Raw genomic sequence first — 15,169 nt, 5'->3', positions numbered from 1 at the left:
CTTCCCCCTTCCATCTCCATAACCCCTCCTGATCTGACTACCATCCATCGTTGTTTGTTCTCGCAGTTTGCCATATATACAGTATAATAACAATAATTCATTATCTACAAGTTACGCAATTGTCTGTTCAACCCGGTCGCATTGTCTTCCCCTCAACGCTTGGCGCTGATCTTATCGGACAGCTCTTATCACTGCCAAACGGACATGACCATCCGATCAATGAAGTTTACTCCAGAGTAAGTAGATCAGTTTCGTCTTGTGTCCTAGAATCTGTCAAGACCTTGAGTCAGGAAAAGGCATGTTTTACCACAATTCGGATCGCTGACCTGATCAGGGTCCTCCTGGGAGCTCCCCGCCGCTCTGGGCCCATCCCCAACTCTTCAGGGACACTTGCGGTCTACACACAGACATCCTACTCCTTCGACTCTCATTCCAAGACGAATGAGATCCGTGTACTTGACATCGCCACCGGCCGATCGGCTCTCATTACGAACGATCCTGGCGCCAGCAGCCCACAGTGGCTGGATAACAGCGACCAGCTGGTCTGGCTGAAGACAAAAGCAAATGGCAACACCAGCTTCATTGTCGGAGACGCGCGGGAAGTCGACAAGACCTACACTGCGGGCACTGTTCCTGGTCCCGTGTCGGACCTCAAGGTGACTGTTGTCGAACCGGGCAAAATCGGGTTTGCGGTGGCGGGGAAGGCCAACCCGGATGGGTCATTGTACAACCCACACGACGCCAAAAAGCCTCTCAGTTCAGGCAGGCTGTACACGTCCCTGTTTGTCCGACACTGGGACTCGTGGATAGAGCCACAGCGTAACGCCATTTGGTATGGCTTGCTTCAGCGCGCACCCCTGTCCCCTGCTACTCGGCAGGCGGGCAGATATTCCGTCTCTGGGCTGACGAACCTGATCTCGATTTGCGGGCTAACTGGGGTTGAGTCGCCTATCCCTCCTTTTGGCGGCTCAGGCGATTTCGACATTAGCCCATCAGCAATTGTGTTTGTTGCGAAGGATCCTGATCTTAACCCCGCGACACACACTTCCTGCTCTTGCTACTATTGTCCGATGTTCTCGTGGACCGGTGTGGGCGCCCTGGAAGCCAAGGTGTGCACGGTCAAGGGTCTCGAGGGTGCTATGTCATCCCCTGTTCTCTCGTCTGATGGTAGCTCCATTGCTCTCCTCGCGATGCGTGAGGATGGTTATGAGTCGGACAAGAACAGAATCCTATACGTTCCAAACCCTTGGAGTGGCGAGATGATTGAAGTTTTTGCCTCTGCTGATGGCAAGGGACAGTGGGATCTCAGCCCGTCGGGATTGACGTTTGCTAAGGATGATCAGTCATTATTCGTTCAGGTCGAGGAGCTCGGCCGTGGCGTTCTGTATCAGCTTCCTCTCGACAATGTCCGCCATAGTACACCTGATGTGTTGAAGAAGCTCACGCATTCTGGTTATGTTACGGATGTTTTTCCGTTGGGGGCGAATTCATCAAATCTGTTGGTCGCCAGCAACAATTTGGTAGACAATAGCTTGTGGACAATCATTGACACCCAGGATACTTCCAAGGTCAGGGTCGTCTCATCTATTGGCCGTGGCGGCGCCGCCTTTGGTCTTTCACCCACACAGGTGGATGAGATTTGGTTCAAAGGTGCGGAGGACCACCCCGTCCATGCGTGGGTGGTGAAACCGTCCAATTTTAAGTCTGGCAACAAGTATCCGCTCGCTTATCTGATTCATGGGGGGCCACAGGGCGCATGGAATGATCAATGGAGCACTCGATGGAATCCTGCCGTGTTTGCTGAGCAGGGTTACGTCGTCATTACGCCCAATCCGCGAGGTAGCACCGGATACGGGCAACCATTTACGGACGCAATCCGTGGTTCTTGGGGTGGCCTACCTTACATCGATATCGAGAAAGGATTTGACTACATCGAGGAGAATTTGGATTATGTTGACACCACCCGAGCCGTTGCACTGGGGGCGTCTTATGGTGGTTATATGATGAACTGGATCCAGGGCCACCCTCTCGGCCGTCGATTCAAGGCGCTCGTCACTCACGATGGTGTATTCAGCATGACCTCTCAGCTTGCCAGTGAGGAACAATACTTCCCGCTCCATGATCTGGGAGGCCCTATTTGGAAGGTCCCAGAGAACTGGGAGAAGTGGGATCCGTCTCGTTTTACGGAGCACTGGCAGACCCCGCATCTGATCATCCACAATGAGCTCGACTACCGTTTGACGATAGCCGAGGGACTTGCAGCGTTCAACGTCCTGCAGATGAGGGGGATCGAGAGTGCGTTCCTGACCTTCCCAGACGAGAACCACTGGGTGCTCAATCCGGAGAACTCTCTCGTATGGCACCAAACTGTTTTCAACTGGATCAACAAGCATGTCGGCTTGCCTCCAGTGACTGATGAGAAGGGCAACGCCTTTACCTCGAAGAAGACACCATTGGAGAAGCGTGTAGCTGGTCTATCCCTTTCATAGTCTCAGGGCTCGTAACGACTCTGCATTTGTGTCTTTGATGTGCCCAATGACAATGACCTTTTGATATAGCCTCGTCAGTGTCCTTCGAATTCGAGTTTCAGTTTCAGTTTCAGTTTCATCTTTGTTGATTACTCTCAATGGATATTTCATTACATTGTTGGATGATCTTATTGTTTGATTTGTCGTATTCTAAGATGCGACGGAAAAGCCTTCGAGACAAAGGGAGAGTACAATATCGCCGAGTGCTTTTTAGTTGGCGTCAACAAAGAATTCCTATTCTTGTCGTGGCTTTTCTTCATCGTAAGCCTTTGTCATGTACAACAGCTGTTTTCACGGTTCAAGATGAAATATATAAGCGACGATTGCCTACTCTCATCTCTGTGACTTCTCTGCTACGATCCAAGTGCTTTGATTTGAGCAATCTACTCCCACGCAGCAACCAAGAAACAATAGCCTTACAGAGACATCCAAAGTCTATCTCCCACTTTCACTAGAAACCAATTCTTCCATATTCAAAATGCAGGGCAGCAACAATCCAACCCTTCCCCGTATCGTGATAGACCCCACGTCTCCTCAATCTCCTACTATCTCCTGTGCATTCTCACCATCAACACCCACAAACTCGACCTCGAGCCGATCAACACCAAAGCCATCGCAGCCACCATCACAAGCCGAATCAAGACCAGGAAGAGGACCCAGCAAGGCCCATCCATCCTTCCAGCCCATTCTCCGCCATCTACGCACCCCGCTCTGCCCCCTCGTCTCCAGCACCACGGGGCAGCAGCACCCCGAATTTCCAAAGACCCTCCTCGCCTACCACCTACTCACAAATCGGCAACTGGACGATCTAGCCCGTCACTTCCACCAGGTATGGCCCCCGGTGGAAGCCACAAGGGCATACCCCGTGTCGATCCCCGCCTGGATCGGTACACAGGGCGAAAAGAGCGTCGACCTACAGACGAAGCGGCGACGGTTCGGTCGATTTATCGGGCTGAGGGGGTGTGAGTCGCCTACTGTTAGGGAGCATGGAGAGGACGAAACAGAGGAGCTTTTGGCGAAGATGGAGTGGGAGTGGGAGCAAGGTCTTTTACAGGCGCAGAGGGAGGATCCTGATACTATTTTGCGGTGGAAGGCATGGGGGCGTTGATGTTCATTGTTCATTGAGACAGGCGTACTGTGCTTTGTTCGTCACCTTTGTCTTGTTGGTTCTGCGGGAGTTTGTGGTGGTGCTGCATATATTCAGCTTTGACACATACATTCAGTTAAATGCATACTGGAATGTCGTTGGATAGGGATTACATTTCAGTTTGACTTGAATCGATTAGGGTATCTCGAATCTAATCCCCCGTTTAGCCTGATGGAGTGGTGGGGTAATTTCTTGGGGTCTATTGTTTAGCCTGAGTCGGATAAAACCAAGGCAGTGGAGATGGTATAAGAATCCAAACCCAACAGCACGTTCGATATCAGGATGTTCAAGGGAATAACTTCACTTCTCTACTCGTTAAACTAGACCGTGGAAGAGAAAAATGGCCAGCGAACCCCTCGTCAAACACATCTACACCGCGGACCCCTCCGCCCACGTCTTCAACAACAAACTATACATCTACCCCTCACACGACCGCGAGACAGACATCCAGTTCAATGACAATGGCGACCAATACGACATGAACGACTATCATGTCTTCTCGATGGAGACCGTCGGTGGCCCCGTCACCGACCACGGCGTCGTCCTCAAGGACTCCGACATCCCCTGGGTCTCCAAGCAGCTCTGGGCCCCCGACGCCGCAACAAAGAACGGCAAGTACTACCTGTACTTCCCGGCCCGCGACCGCGAGGGCATCTTTCGCATTGGCGTCGCGGTGGGGGACAAGCCCGAGGGGCCGTTCGCGCCGCAGCCGAATCCCATCCGCGGCAGCTACAGCATTGACCCGGCGGCATTTGTCGACGACGACGGGCAGGCGTATCTGTACTTTGGCGGGATCTGGGGCGGGCAGCTGCAGTGCTGGTCCCGCTCGGAGAAGGAGGAATGGGAGTTTGATGCGTCGAAGACGGGCCCGCAGGAGCCCAGCGGGGAGGGGGTGAAGGCGCTGTATCCGCGGGTAGCACGGCTGACGGAGGATATGCTTGAGTTTGAGGGGGACATTCAAGAGCTGGAGATTGTGGATGAGGAGGGGAGGCCGCTGGCGGCGGATGACCATGAGCGGCGGTTCTTCGAGGCGGCGTGGATGCACAAGTATAATGGCAAATATTACTTCTCATGGTCCACGGGCGATACGCATTACCTGGTGTATGCGACGGGGGATAGTCCGCTGGGGCCGTTCACGTACCGCGGCCGGATCCTGGAGCCTGTCCTTGGGTGGACAACGCATCATTCCATCGCGGAGTTCCAGGGGAAGTGGTATCTATTCTATCATGACTGTTCGCTGTCCGGAGGGGTGGATCATCTGCGGAGTGTGAAGATGCGAGAGATTGTTTATGATGCGGAGGGCAACATCAAGCTGGCTGAATGAGCACTTGTATACGAATGTATAGCTATTTGCATAGTCTGAGAGATGTATATATCATGAAGTTTGTCGTTTACACCGTCGTGGCTCGTTCCCCGTGACGGCCTTCTTCATACTTTACAACTATCAATGTCCCATTCCTCTGGCTTGATTCTCCCTGACAATGCTCCAGTACTTGTCGCGACTGCGAGCTCGGAATGTCTTTCCCCATTTGATCATCACCAGGAACACGGCAGATATGGCCATGCCAATGAAGGCCGCGGACACAAAGCAGTTCTGGTATCCCAGGTCTTCAAGCCAGGGCGTAATACTATTTTAGTAAAGTCATCGTCAGCACACGCATTCAAGTCCCCTGTGGCGTAACCTACCCGTAGCCCATGGCAAACGACATTGTGTTGCGAACCAAGATCACACTAGCCATCGCATTGCCACTCAGCTCCATGTAGCTGTCGACGAGATAGTTGACGCTCAGAGTGATTCCACAGGTGTTGGCGAGCGCAAGGAGGCACATTGCAACTAGAAGTCCGAACCAGTGGACCTCGTGGGCTGCACCAACACCCCAGAGGAGTAAGGACCCAGGGACAAGAATCAAACACGCAAGGAAGGGCCAGAGACGCTGCTCGGCTTCCATCACTCCGCCGTTCCGTCGAGCTAGTTTGATAGTAAGCCAGTCACTGAATCTTCCTGTAAAAAGTGACCTAGGCTGAGTTAGTAGGGTCTGTACGTTGATTGCTCGCTAGCCCTAAGGACCAACTCACCCGCCAATGGCACCTAGACAACATGCGAGATAGCTCAGACCGACCATTGATGAACTGATATACTTTAGTCGGACGCATGCTAGGACGTTCTCTGAGCAGACTTACCTGAAATTATATGGTGCTGACCCCAGAATAAGAGATGCAGTGGCATTCAACACGTTGAACCATATCAGATACGAGCCATACGAAAACCTGCCCCGTCAGTATCCAATGTTGGAAACGAAGATGAGAAACCGCTGACGAACCCAGCATAGAAGATAACTGGCCAGCTCAGGTAATACAATGTTTGGTAGAACCTCCTGAACATGTTGTTCCTGGGTTGTTGAGGTCCAACGATTGACAGCTTCTGAATATAGGTTTTCTTGCTGTAGATAACTCCACACTCTGTTTCATCCGGTTGCGCAGCAGAAGGTAGGGCTTTTTCCTGGTCACCTTGCGCGGAAGGGTTCGTTGGCGACTCTGACACGCCCTCGACCGTGGCTGTCTCGGCATGTTTCCTTGCGTAGTTTGTCTCCTCCATGAAGAGAAAGAGGAATGCGATAGTCACAGCGCAAAAGATGGCAGGCCAGTAGAAAACCCATTGCCATCCCTGATATTGAGCAATGAAGCCGCATATGACCGGCGCAAAGTAGTTACTCCCAGCCAGAAAGAGGGCGTACAGACCCATATACGTCCCCCGTTCATGGGTAAAGTACTAGACTATATCAAAATATGCGGCATACGCTTATGAGCCACAAATACTCACCACATCCGTGACCGTCACTTCTGGGAGGGCTTCAATTGGAGCAACGAAGAAGCCTGACAAAATGCTGCGGCCAATCCACTCGCCGTTCGAACGAACATAAGGACTGTTGGCGAGTCTCACTATAAGCAATTAGAGTCCACGGTGAAGCATCAGTATAACGTACCCCCATATCAAGGTAGCCTATTGCAACGACTGTCAGTTTCTCGACCTTGGCAACGGTACAATTACTGTGCAGGCTCACCAATATTCCAACTAATGAAAGAATGTACGTCAACCGTTTACCATACTGCAATGCGAATGGTTGCCAGAAGAGAAGGCCCCAGCCTGCGAGCAAGAACATATATCCGGTTCCCTGATTGAGAGTGTCCACCGCAACACCCGTCTCTTCAGAGAGCTGAACCAGCACCGAATAAACAACCGAGGTTGAGATGCCTGCAAACAAGGTGTACCTGCACGATAGGGAGCAGATTAGTTGTTTGATAAAGAACCCTGGATCAAAACAACCTCTTCGGTTGACTTACACGCTCACACAGATCGTAGATAGTAGCTTGCGCCGTGGTGACCAATTCAAGGGGTCATCAGGGTCCTTGGAGGGTTCAGGCACGAGCACGATATCTCTGTCTCCCCTATCAAGGTGACGAGTGGCCAAGGAACCATCCACGTCCACCAGGGTGAACGTGCCTGGGATGGCGTCGCTGTCCACACGAGGCGCCATGACGAGACAAAATCTATTGCAGAAGGTGAAAATGCTGTCGGTGAACTGCAATAATGCTGTTTACTTGTCCTTGGATGTTCCAAATGTATACACACCTCTCCTCAGCCCGATGGGTGTGCAATTGGTATGCTGAGTGGAGATAAGTCTCACTGCAGAATGTGTCAATCACCCACAGGTACAGGTTGCTTCTACAAGATTTAGTCTCGAAGACAACCGGAGCGTGCGGAGTTGAAAGGAAGTACGAGTACTCGTTATATCCTCCTCTCGAGGATCTACCAAGAGGCGATATGGCGGAGATGCACATTCCTGATAGTTATTAGGTGCAAGGGCAACCTCCAAATGTAGCACAACGCATAGCCGATAAGCACGGCTCGGAAGCATTCCGCTATCATGGGACTGGACGATGATGCATGGATGCATCGAGCTCAGATACCAAGAAGGCCCGCTTGATCGCTTATCGGGGCTCTCTCCACGAGGAGGCGATGATCCATAGTCCAGAAGCATGAGACGAGGGAAGCAGGTTCCTGGCTCAATGACTCCACCAACACAAAGAGACCAGTACTTCGGAAGCGGAATTTTCTCCTCTCTTGACGGTACTCTGTCTGGAAATAAAGGAACAAGGATGATGGGCTGCTGGCGAGGTTCATTGGACAGTCTCAAATGGCAGTCGAGCTAAGCAAGGAGCTAGCCAGCGCCACCGGGGTAGTTGCTTATCACCGTAGCTTGACAGTAGTAGATGTTCTCCCCTCCTCGTCTTCCGCGTCATTGGATGGGCTCGCCGACAGATATGGGATGAAATGAAACTGATCTTTTTGAGTGGTTAATAGACTCGTGGTCAAGTTGGAGACCGCTGGGTTTCCCCGCACATAAGACACCTCTCAGCAATTATTCTCATTGCATATCTCCATGGAGACAACAACATCTACTCATTAGCAAGATCACAGGATACACATTGGCCCTATTATCTGGTCATTTGGGATGGCTTTATCTATCGTTGCAAATGTATACTCATCTGGGAACAATCATATCTACTTTCCTACACAGAAGTAGACAGACAACCTGGTCAACACTAGAGACGCTTAAACTCTTGCCCTACCATCTGCTCACTCCGTGTCCACAACGCTCGACCATTCTCCTCACCAGCAGGAAAGTCAATTTTCGGCAGAGCAAGAATTTGGCAATTGCCTAGGTATGCGCCGGAGTGTTCTATTCCCGAGATATATCCATCAGCATGATAGCCTCCAGCTTGACACATTATATCTTGCACAACCATAACAAAGGATTCCACTCACCGCTGATATCCGGATCGAGAAGAGCTCTGAGAATCGTGGCAATGCCCTGCGACACTGACTTTGGCGCTTGTTGAAGCAGAAGCGGTAGATCTTCCCGCTCTTCAAACAGGGCTGACCGTTAGGAACTCATCAACTGCAGGGAGTCATCTCGTTCTGGCACGCACGTTCTTTCTTCCTTTGGAGCCATGAAGCTACTTGCTCTGGCGAAGCAACGGTCTGAAGGCTTGGTTTGGTGTCCGAAGGATGTTCAGCTTAGGCCAAGATGGAGGATGATGAGGTTGCAGACTCACTTCCAGCATTGACAGAAAAGGTGCCCATTGACCGTCCACAGCCCGTGATAGCCAGACATTTGATCAACTGAACGTTGGCAAACATCGATAGAGCATATGCATCCAGTGGATGATATGTCTTTCCATCCTGCAGAATTGACAGATACGCGTCTGATTACCTTTCGTATCCTGATCCAAAGCAGAGGAGATCACTTACCGCGAAATTGGGGTCATCCCACGCCGGCGGCGGAGCTTCAGGCCGGATACTAGAGCAAACCATGACAACCCTTGAACCCGCCGGCATCAAGTGCACCACCAAATTGATCAGGAGGAAATTGCTGAGATAGTTGCACTGGAAGTGAGACTCAACTCCATCCTCCGTCTTCATCCACAGTGCAGCCATTACCGTGGGAAACCCTACAAACCCATCAATAGGAACATCAAGCTTCTTAATAGCTTCCGCCGCCTCGCGCACAGAGGCCAACCGGTTAAAATCTACCGAGATGAAGATCAGCTTGACCTTGGGATGTTTGTGGTTGACATCGTCGATCACCGCTTGCGCTTCGGCCTGCGACTTGCCCATCAGGATAATGGCGGCTGCATCGCCGCTTGCCAGGGCCTCGGCGGTTGCTGCTGGTAGTCCTGTCCCAATGACTCCGGTCATGAGGACTTTTCATAAAACATGATTCAGCTTATGATCGCAGCCTTTGAAAAGGGCTTGAAATGTTTGGCCTACATGTTCGTTTCTTGATGCTCATGGGAAAGGCATTGACCACGTCGGCACCTTTGGTTTCGGATCCCCATTCGATGGCCATGTTTGCGACTGTTGATCAAGAGCTCACCGGGTCTGTACAACTTGGTAGCATTAAAAAGCCTCACTTGTCGCTGGCTGTCCGATTGAATGAGGCTATTGATTTTCGTCATCATGAGTCCGTCCACATTACGTATGGAAGACGTCCTAAGCATTCGAGACGCCCCATTGCCTATTCGGTCCGGTGAATTGTTACCAAGGTCAAGTAAGTGTGAACGACCAATCACCAGTAGTATTAGGAAGAGTCGGTATAACAGCAGTATGAAGAAGGGAAGACTTAGTCGAGACTCTGTCATCGACCGGATTCCTTTGTGGCCTCAGAGAGAGAGAAGTATAATCGAAATACAAATTTCATAAGAGATGATGGACATTAAGGAGATATCCAGGGAATATGTTGAGCACTCGGCTCATACTTTACAAATCGGATTGAAACACAATACAATCCGCACATAATGGCCCCGTCAAGACAAGGCGTTGGTCGCAAGATCGCGAAAAGGAAGACAGGCGACGGTTTCTCGATAGAGAGAAAGGAAAAGTCACTCTCGATAGAATAATCCCGTTCAAGCTGACCCTGAAGCGATACCATCGTCATCTGAAAGATCCTCGATCACGTCCTTTATGATCTGAATGAGCTCATCGATGTCAGGGCGGTCAGCAGGCTCAACCTGCAAACACTTTCGCACTACCTCTTTCACTGGCTCGCTGATGGTTGCGGTATTGTCTTTACCCGCATCCTCAGCTCCAGCTCGGCCTTTACCCTTGGTAGCCCCGGGCTTCTCATCTGGGAATCGCCAGTCCCCGCCCAATACACACATACTGAGGCTCCCGCCAGTCTCCTCGCTTCTGGCCTCAAAGGGACTTTTCCCTACAAGGCAGGCGTACAATGTGCATCCCAAGGACCAGATATCAACCTTGGTGTCAATGATTGACCCGGTCTTGACGTCAAATAGCTCAGGCGCTCGGTACGGCATGGTACTGTGCTCGGCAGCAGTATCTTGGACGGCCAGAGCTAGTGAACGGGAGGTGATAGCAATCGGGCTGGGCGCTAGGGAGCCGAGATCCATGAGGATCGGAGTCTGACCGTCATCGTCGATCATGATATTGCCTGGCACAAGTCAGTCACTCTGCGCATAGAATTGCAGACGCACCAACTCACCAGGCTTGATGTCCCTATGCGCATAAGGGCGGAGTTCTCCCTCCTGAACTCCCTCCTGGCTTCTGGTAACCTCGTCATCCATCAACGGCTCGTTCTCTGAATCTTCTTCGTCTACTCGCTGGCTTGCTCGACGCTTCGGTTTGCCCATTTGCATTGATAATCCTGCGTCCGCCTCCTCGCCCTCGCGTCGGACCGCTTTGGCTCTGCGGGTAGACCCAGCGCCACTCTTTACCCGATACTGGTGCATTGCTTTAAGCGCATTGGCGACGCCGAGCATAAGCACCATCAGTCTCTTCTCGGGAAAGCGCGTATGGTTCACGAGATTCGCATTGATTGCATCTTGAAGATTCCCGCGTTGGTAGTAAGGAAGCAGGATGTAGACGGTTTTCGATCCTGGTTCGCCGCCATCGGAACGAAACTTCGAGCCCGGCTCTGTAGATACGCAATGGTCTATCGAATGGATGATGTTCGGTTGTGATGTGAATAGGTTGTAGGCTTCGACCTCTTTCAAAGCTTGTGATACAGATTCTTGGCCGAATGGACACCGGATCTTCTTTAAGGCGAAGAGCTCTGATGTCGCCTTATCTTGGACGAGATAAACGTAGGAAAATCCACCCTAGCGGAGTCGGCGTTGTCAGTTAAGGGGATATAACAACGAAACAACATGGTCTGGAGATCTGATTGACTTACTTCACCAAGGAGCCGTAATAATTTGAAGCTGCGGTTGTTGATTTTCAACTGCGGCGTGCTCGGAAAGCAGCACATGCAATCGGTAAAGTTGTAGAGCAGATCGAAGAAATATTGAGCCATCTTGCGCGACGAATTAGGGAAGCTGTCGCGACCGACTCTATATCAGAATAAGATGATGATTGATTGTTTTTTGGTGATCTCTCCAGCTCATCAATCTGCAGTTGTCGTGCAAGTGCTTCCGCAGAATGGTCGACTTGCGCGGTCCCACTGTCCCACTGTGGAGCAATCACGTACTTCGTGACAGTGAATAGAAGTCGGGAAGCGAGATTGGACAATATTCAAGGACAAGTGGCCTCGAGCTGGAGCGGGAGCAAGGATAAGGAACGCGAGGAGAGAGTCGTGGGAGATGAAGGTGCCAGATGGATGAACGGACAATTGGACGAACCAGAGAGATGTTAATTAGGAGAACTGCAAGGTCGTTGATTGTTAGCGTCGGGGGATGGTTACTGCTGTACAGAGTAGCGTCTCTTATGTCTCAGTCGAGCATGTGTCGCAGTAAGGTTGGAATGGAGAGGTGATGAATGTCTCATCGACAATAGGATCTCTTCAAAGATTAAAGGGAACGTCTGCCTTCCAGCCGCGGAGTTCGTCAGACTACGCATGGGCACTGTGGAGCAGCAGATAATAATAATAGTACTACGAGTACCGGGCACTTAACCCATGGTTCGTGTCTCCGTTTGTTATCATCCCGTTAGTTATTTTAGAATTGCGTAGATGATGTTGGTACATAATGGGAAGCAACATGATCAGACTATCAGTGCAATTGTCGGGTGATCGATGATCTCTCGACGTCAATCCTCTCATAAGTATCTCTCTATCCACTACATGCCTAAAACGCTACTCGTCGTGCCCGTTTTGCCAATTAGATCCCGTTCTTTTCATTCTTCTTCTTCGGGCTTCTTCTCTGCCCAACTGGGAAAATAATAATAAGAAAAAGAAACGCCCCCGTCAACCCCCTTAAACAGTTCACAGTCCATTGTTGGCTGACAGAAAAGCCATGAAAACTTATCTGTTCCTATCAATCAATGACCAGTCAATGATCTAAAGTGCAGGAGCTCCACTTGTGTCTGTTCTTCCTTGTACCGCATCATCCCTTTAATGCCGCTCTTTTCTTTCCCCCCTCCTGACTTGTGTCCCTTCTGAATTTCTGGGCCCTTCACCTTTTCGCCCTGGTCGCGTTCGTCACTTGGAGTACTTTGAGCACGCTCTCTCTCAAATCTCGACCTCCATCCCCATGGCGCCTCTCGACGAGATCCAGGTCGGCGATGTCGTCAACGTTCCCGGGGGCATGTATGGGACGGTCCGCTACCTGGGCAGCGTTGCCGGAAAACCAGGCAAGTTCGCCGGGATCGAACTGGCTCCGGAGCATGCCAAGAGGGGGAAGAACAATGGAGATGTGGAAGGGAGAAAGTATTTCAAGACCACTGTCCCTGGTTCCGGCATCTTTGTTCCTATGAACAACAATCGCTACGTCACGAAGCGATCTTCCTCATCCGCCCCTACCGTGAGCACCGCCCCTCCGACGCCTTCGCGACCGATCAATTTCAGCAAATCCGTCGGACCTAGTCCTGCAGTGCCTCGTCCGCGTGTAAGACGACCCTCTCTACCTCGCCCTGAATCGCCTCGTGGTCCGCCCCCCTCCAAGCTTAGCCTCGCCGGTCTTCGTACTCCGTCCACCGCTTCTCGAACAGGGCCGAGTCCCAATGGCTATCCTCGAAGTCCGGTTAAAGCTCCGTCTCGCGCATCCGATAGGGCTCCCTCCCGCTTGAGCGTGGATGATGACATGTCCTCGGTTAGAACTTCCGACTTCCATCGCAGCTCGATGGCGTCGGAGGTGCAGGAATTGAAAGATCAGATTAAGAGCCTGGAAAGGCAGCTACTGGACCGCGATAAGCAGCTGGAGGAACAGGCAAATACCCTGGCGGAATTTCAGAGGACAATTGAGGACCTGGAAGGTTCTGATGCCCTGTCCATCAGGGCCCAGCTGCGGGAGAAGAATGAAAGGATTGCTCAGTTGACAGCAGAATTCGATCTCCATCGAGCCGACTTCAGAAGCACCCTTGATACGCTGGAAATAGCCGCGTCCGAGACTGAGCGGGTCTACGAGCAGCGCCTGGACGAACTCATGCAACAGAATAAAGAGCTACAAGACCAAGGTGAGGATGTCGAGGCCGTTGCCAGGCAGCTGAAGCAGCTTGAAGAGCTGGTTTCGGAGCTAGAAGAGGGCCTGGAAGACGCAAGACGTGGCGAGGCGGAAGCTCGGGCTGAGGTTGAGTTCCTACGAGGAGAGGTTGAAAGGACAAAGCTTGAGCTGAAAAAAGAGCGGGAACATTCCACCGCTATGTTGAGGGATGCCCATTCAGGCGGAGAAGGAGGGCGGCAGTACTCGAAGGAACTAGATCAAAAAGACGACGAGATTCGCGGCCTCAAAGCCATCATCCATTCGTTGAGCAGGGGCGATCCGAACTTCCCTGGCCTGCAGAATGGGCTTGCAAGTTCTCGACAGGATCATGAGTCCGAACAAATCGCTCATCTGGAACAGCGTATCCAGGAATTTGAGCACGCAACCGAGAGCAAGAACTATCGCATCGAGGAGCTTGAGCGGGAATTACAGCAATTGCGGCTTAGCAGTGAAAGCCGTACTCGCAGCTCCACGATCAGCGCTCCAACGACTCACCACAAACCATCGAACTCTGCTGGATATATCGGGACCGCGAACACTATCAACCATGCTCATCGACTGTCTGACCGCACAGTGGTCCCTAATGACTGGCAAGAGCAACCACATGGTGAAGGTCAGTATCAGCCGTTTGGCTCACACCACCGAGCAGCCTCGGACTCCTCCCGCCACCGTCTGGAGACCATGCATGAGTCTGATGGCCGCTCTGATGATGGCAATTCATTGTGGTGTGAAATTTGCGAAACCGGCGGTCACGATATCTTGAGCTGCACAAACATCCTTGGTGCCGAAACCAAGAACGAGCATGTACTCCCCGTAGAGCAGTCACACCACGAGGGTTCTGCGGACGGCAAGTCGACCCCCGGGACTTCCATCGCTGGAGAATCATTACCTTCGAAGGATGAGGACAGCGCCACCCCTCAAAAGACAGGACGAGATGCCGTCCTGGAGGGATTGAAGGGTCTCAGTGGAGGACTCACGGCTTCAATGGCTCCTGTTGCAGGGAAAGCCAGTGGAGTGATTGATGAATCGAAGTGGTGTGCCCTCTGTGAGAGGGACGGTCATGAAAGCATTGATTGCCCTTTTGATGACTGAACAGCGGCCGTTGGGTCAGGATGCTGCTGATGGTGGCTTATGTTGGACGATCACCTATTTCTTCTGTCCTTGTTGTTGAGCGGGTTTCTCCATTCGGCACATGGCCGAACCTATTAATACTTTTGCATACTTTCTATTCTGGCAACGCCATGCGCCTTTTGCCCTAGACCTCACTTTTCGCGGCTTTTTATAATCTCCTTTCTTGGGGGCTCTCGCTATCATGATCATATGAAGCCCAGCCTTGCCATTAGAGATTCAATCTCAAGGCGATACCTTATTCAGCACTTGTGTTAATACCTTCATTGCTCTTCGAGCCCTCACTCTTTCTGACTCGGTTGTTACCAGCTCTTTCCTTTCATTTCACCCTCCTTTGTATTCTTACTGTACTTTTTTTGGGCTCAATAGA

At 51.5% G+C, this 15,169-nt stretch overlaps 7 protein-coding genes across 7 annotated transcripts; 4 read left to right on the top strand and 3 right to left on the bottom strand.

Moving 5' to 3' along the window:
* Positions 1-204: 204 nt before the first annotated feature.
* Aud_009127 (oligopeptidase family protein) lies at positions 205-2,489 on the top strand (the record flags this gene model as incomplete). Its single annotated transcript, XM_043293988.1, has 2 exons — positions 205-236; positions 335-2,489. The coding sequence occupies 2 exons, from the start codon at positions 205-207 to the stop codon at positions 2,487-2,489; spliced, it is 2,187 nt and encodes a 728-aa protein (XP_043149923.1).
* A 517-nt stretch (positions 2,490-3,006) lies between these two features.
* Aud_009126 (uncharacterized protein) lies at positions 3,007-3,636 on the top strand (the record flags this gene model as incomplete). Its single annotated transcript, XM_043293987.1, has 1 exon — positions 3,007-3,636. The coding sequence occupies one exon, from the start codon at positions 3,007-3,009 to the stop codon at positions 3,634-3,636; it is 630 nt and encodes a 209-aa protein (XP_043149922.1).
* A 379-nt stretch (positions 3,637-4,015) lies between these two features.
* On the top strand, positions 4,016-4,999 carry Aud_009125 (glycoside hydrolase family 43 protein; the record flags this gene model as incomplete). The annotated part of the gene is made up of 1 exon (XM_043293986.1): positions 4,016-4,999. The coding sequence occupies one exon, from the start codon at positions 4,016-4,018 to the stop codon at positions 4,997-4,999; it is 984 nt and encodes a 327-aa protein (XP_043149921.1).
* Positions 5,000-5,119: 120 nt separating this feature from the next.
* Aud_009124 (putative MFS transporter) lies at positions 5,120-7,211 on the bottom strand (the record flags this gene model as incomplete). Its single annotated transcript, XM_043293985.1, has 9 exons — positions 5,120-5,303; positions 5,362-5,691; positions 5,752-5,805; positions 5,857-5,943; positions 5,997-6,445; positions 6,497-6,599; positions 6,660-6,676; positions 6,738-6,945; positions 7,018-7,211. The coding sequence occupies 9 exons, from the start codon at positions 7,209-7,211 to the stop codon at positions 5,120-5,122; spliced, it is 1,626 nt and encodes a 541-aa protein (XP_043149920.1).
* Positions 7,212-8,280: 1,069 nt separating this feature from the next.
* Aud_009123 (putative oxidoreductase, short-chain dehydrogenase/reductase family) lies at positions 8,281-9,587 on the bottom strand (the record flags this gene model as incomplete). The annotated part of the gene is made up of 5 exons (XM_043293984.1): positions 8,281-8,396; positions 8,504-8,614; positions 8,794-8,920; positions 8,990-9,441; positions 9,509-9,587. The coding sequence occupies 5 exons, from the start codon at positions 9,585-9,587 to the stop codon at positions 8,281-8,283; spliced, it is 885 nt and encodes a 294-aa protein (XP_043149919.1).
* Positions 9,588-10,143: 556 nt separating this feature from the next.
* On the bottom strand, positions 10,144-11,549 carry Aud_009122 (putative serine/threonine protein kinase ENV7; the record flags this gene model as incomplete). Its single annotated transcript, XM_043293983.1, has 3 exons — positions 10,144-10,688; positions 10,740-11,355; positions 11,430-11,549. 3 exons carry the CDS (start codon positions 11,547-11,549, stop codon positions 10,144-10,146), a joined length of 1,281 nt encoding a protein of 426 aa, XP_043149918.1.
* A 1,174-nt stretch (positions 11,550-12,723) lies between these two features.
* Positions 12,724-14,763, top strand: Aud_009121 (CAP-Gly domain containing linker protein BIK1; the record flags this gene model as incomplete). The annotated part of the gene is made up of 1 exon (XM_043293982.1): positions 12,724-14,763. One exon carries the CDS (start codon positions 12,724-12,726, stop codon positions 14,761-14,763), a length of 2,040 nt encoding a protein of 679 aa, XP_043149917.1.
* Between the last annotated feature and the right edge of the window lie 406 nt (positions 14,764-15,169).

The sequence above is a fragment of the Aspergillus udagawae genome, assembly GCF_001078395.1.
Source record: "Aspergillus udagawae IFM 46973 DNA, scaffold_7, whole genome shotgun sequence".
Taxonomy (NCBI): Eukaryota; Fungi; Ascomycota; class Eurotiomycetes; order Eurotiales; family Aspergillaceae; genus Aspergillus; species Aspergillus udagawae.
This window is presented reverse-complemented; position numbering and strand designations above follow the sequence as displayed.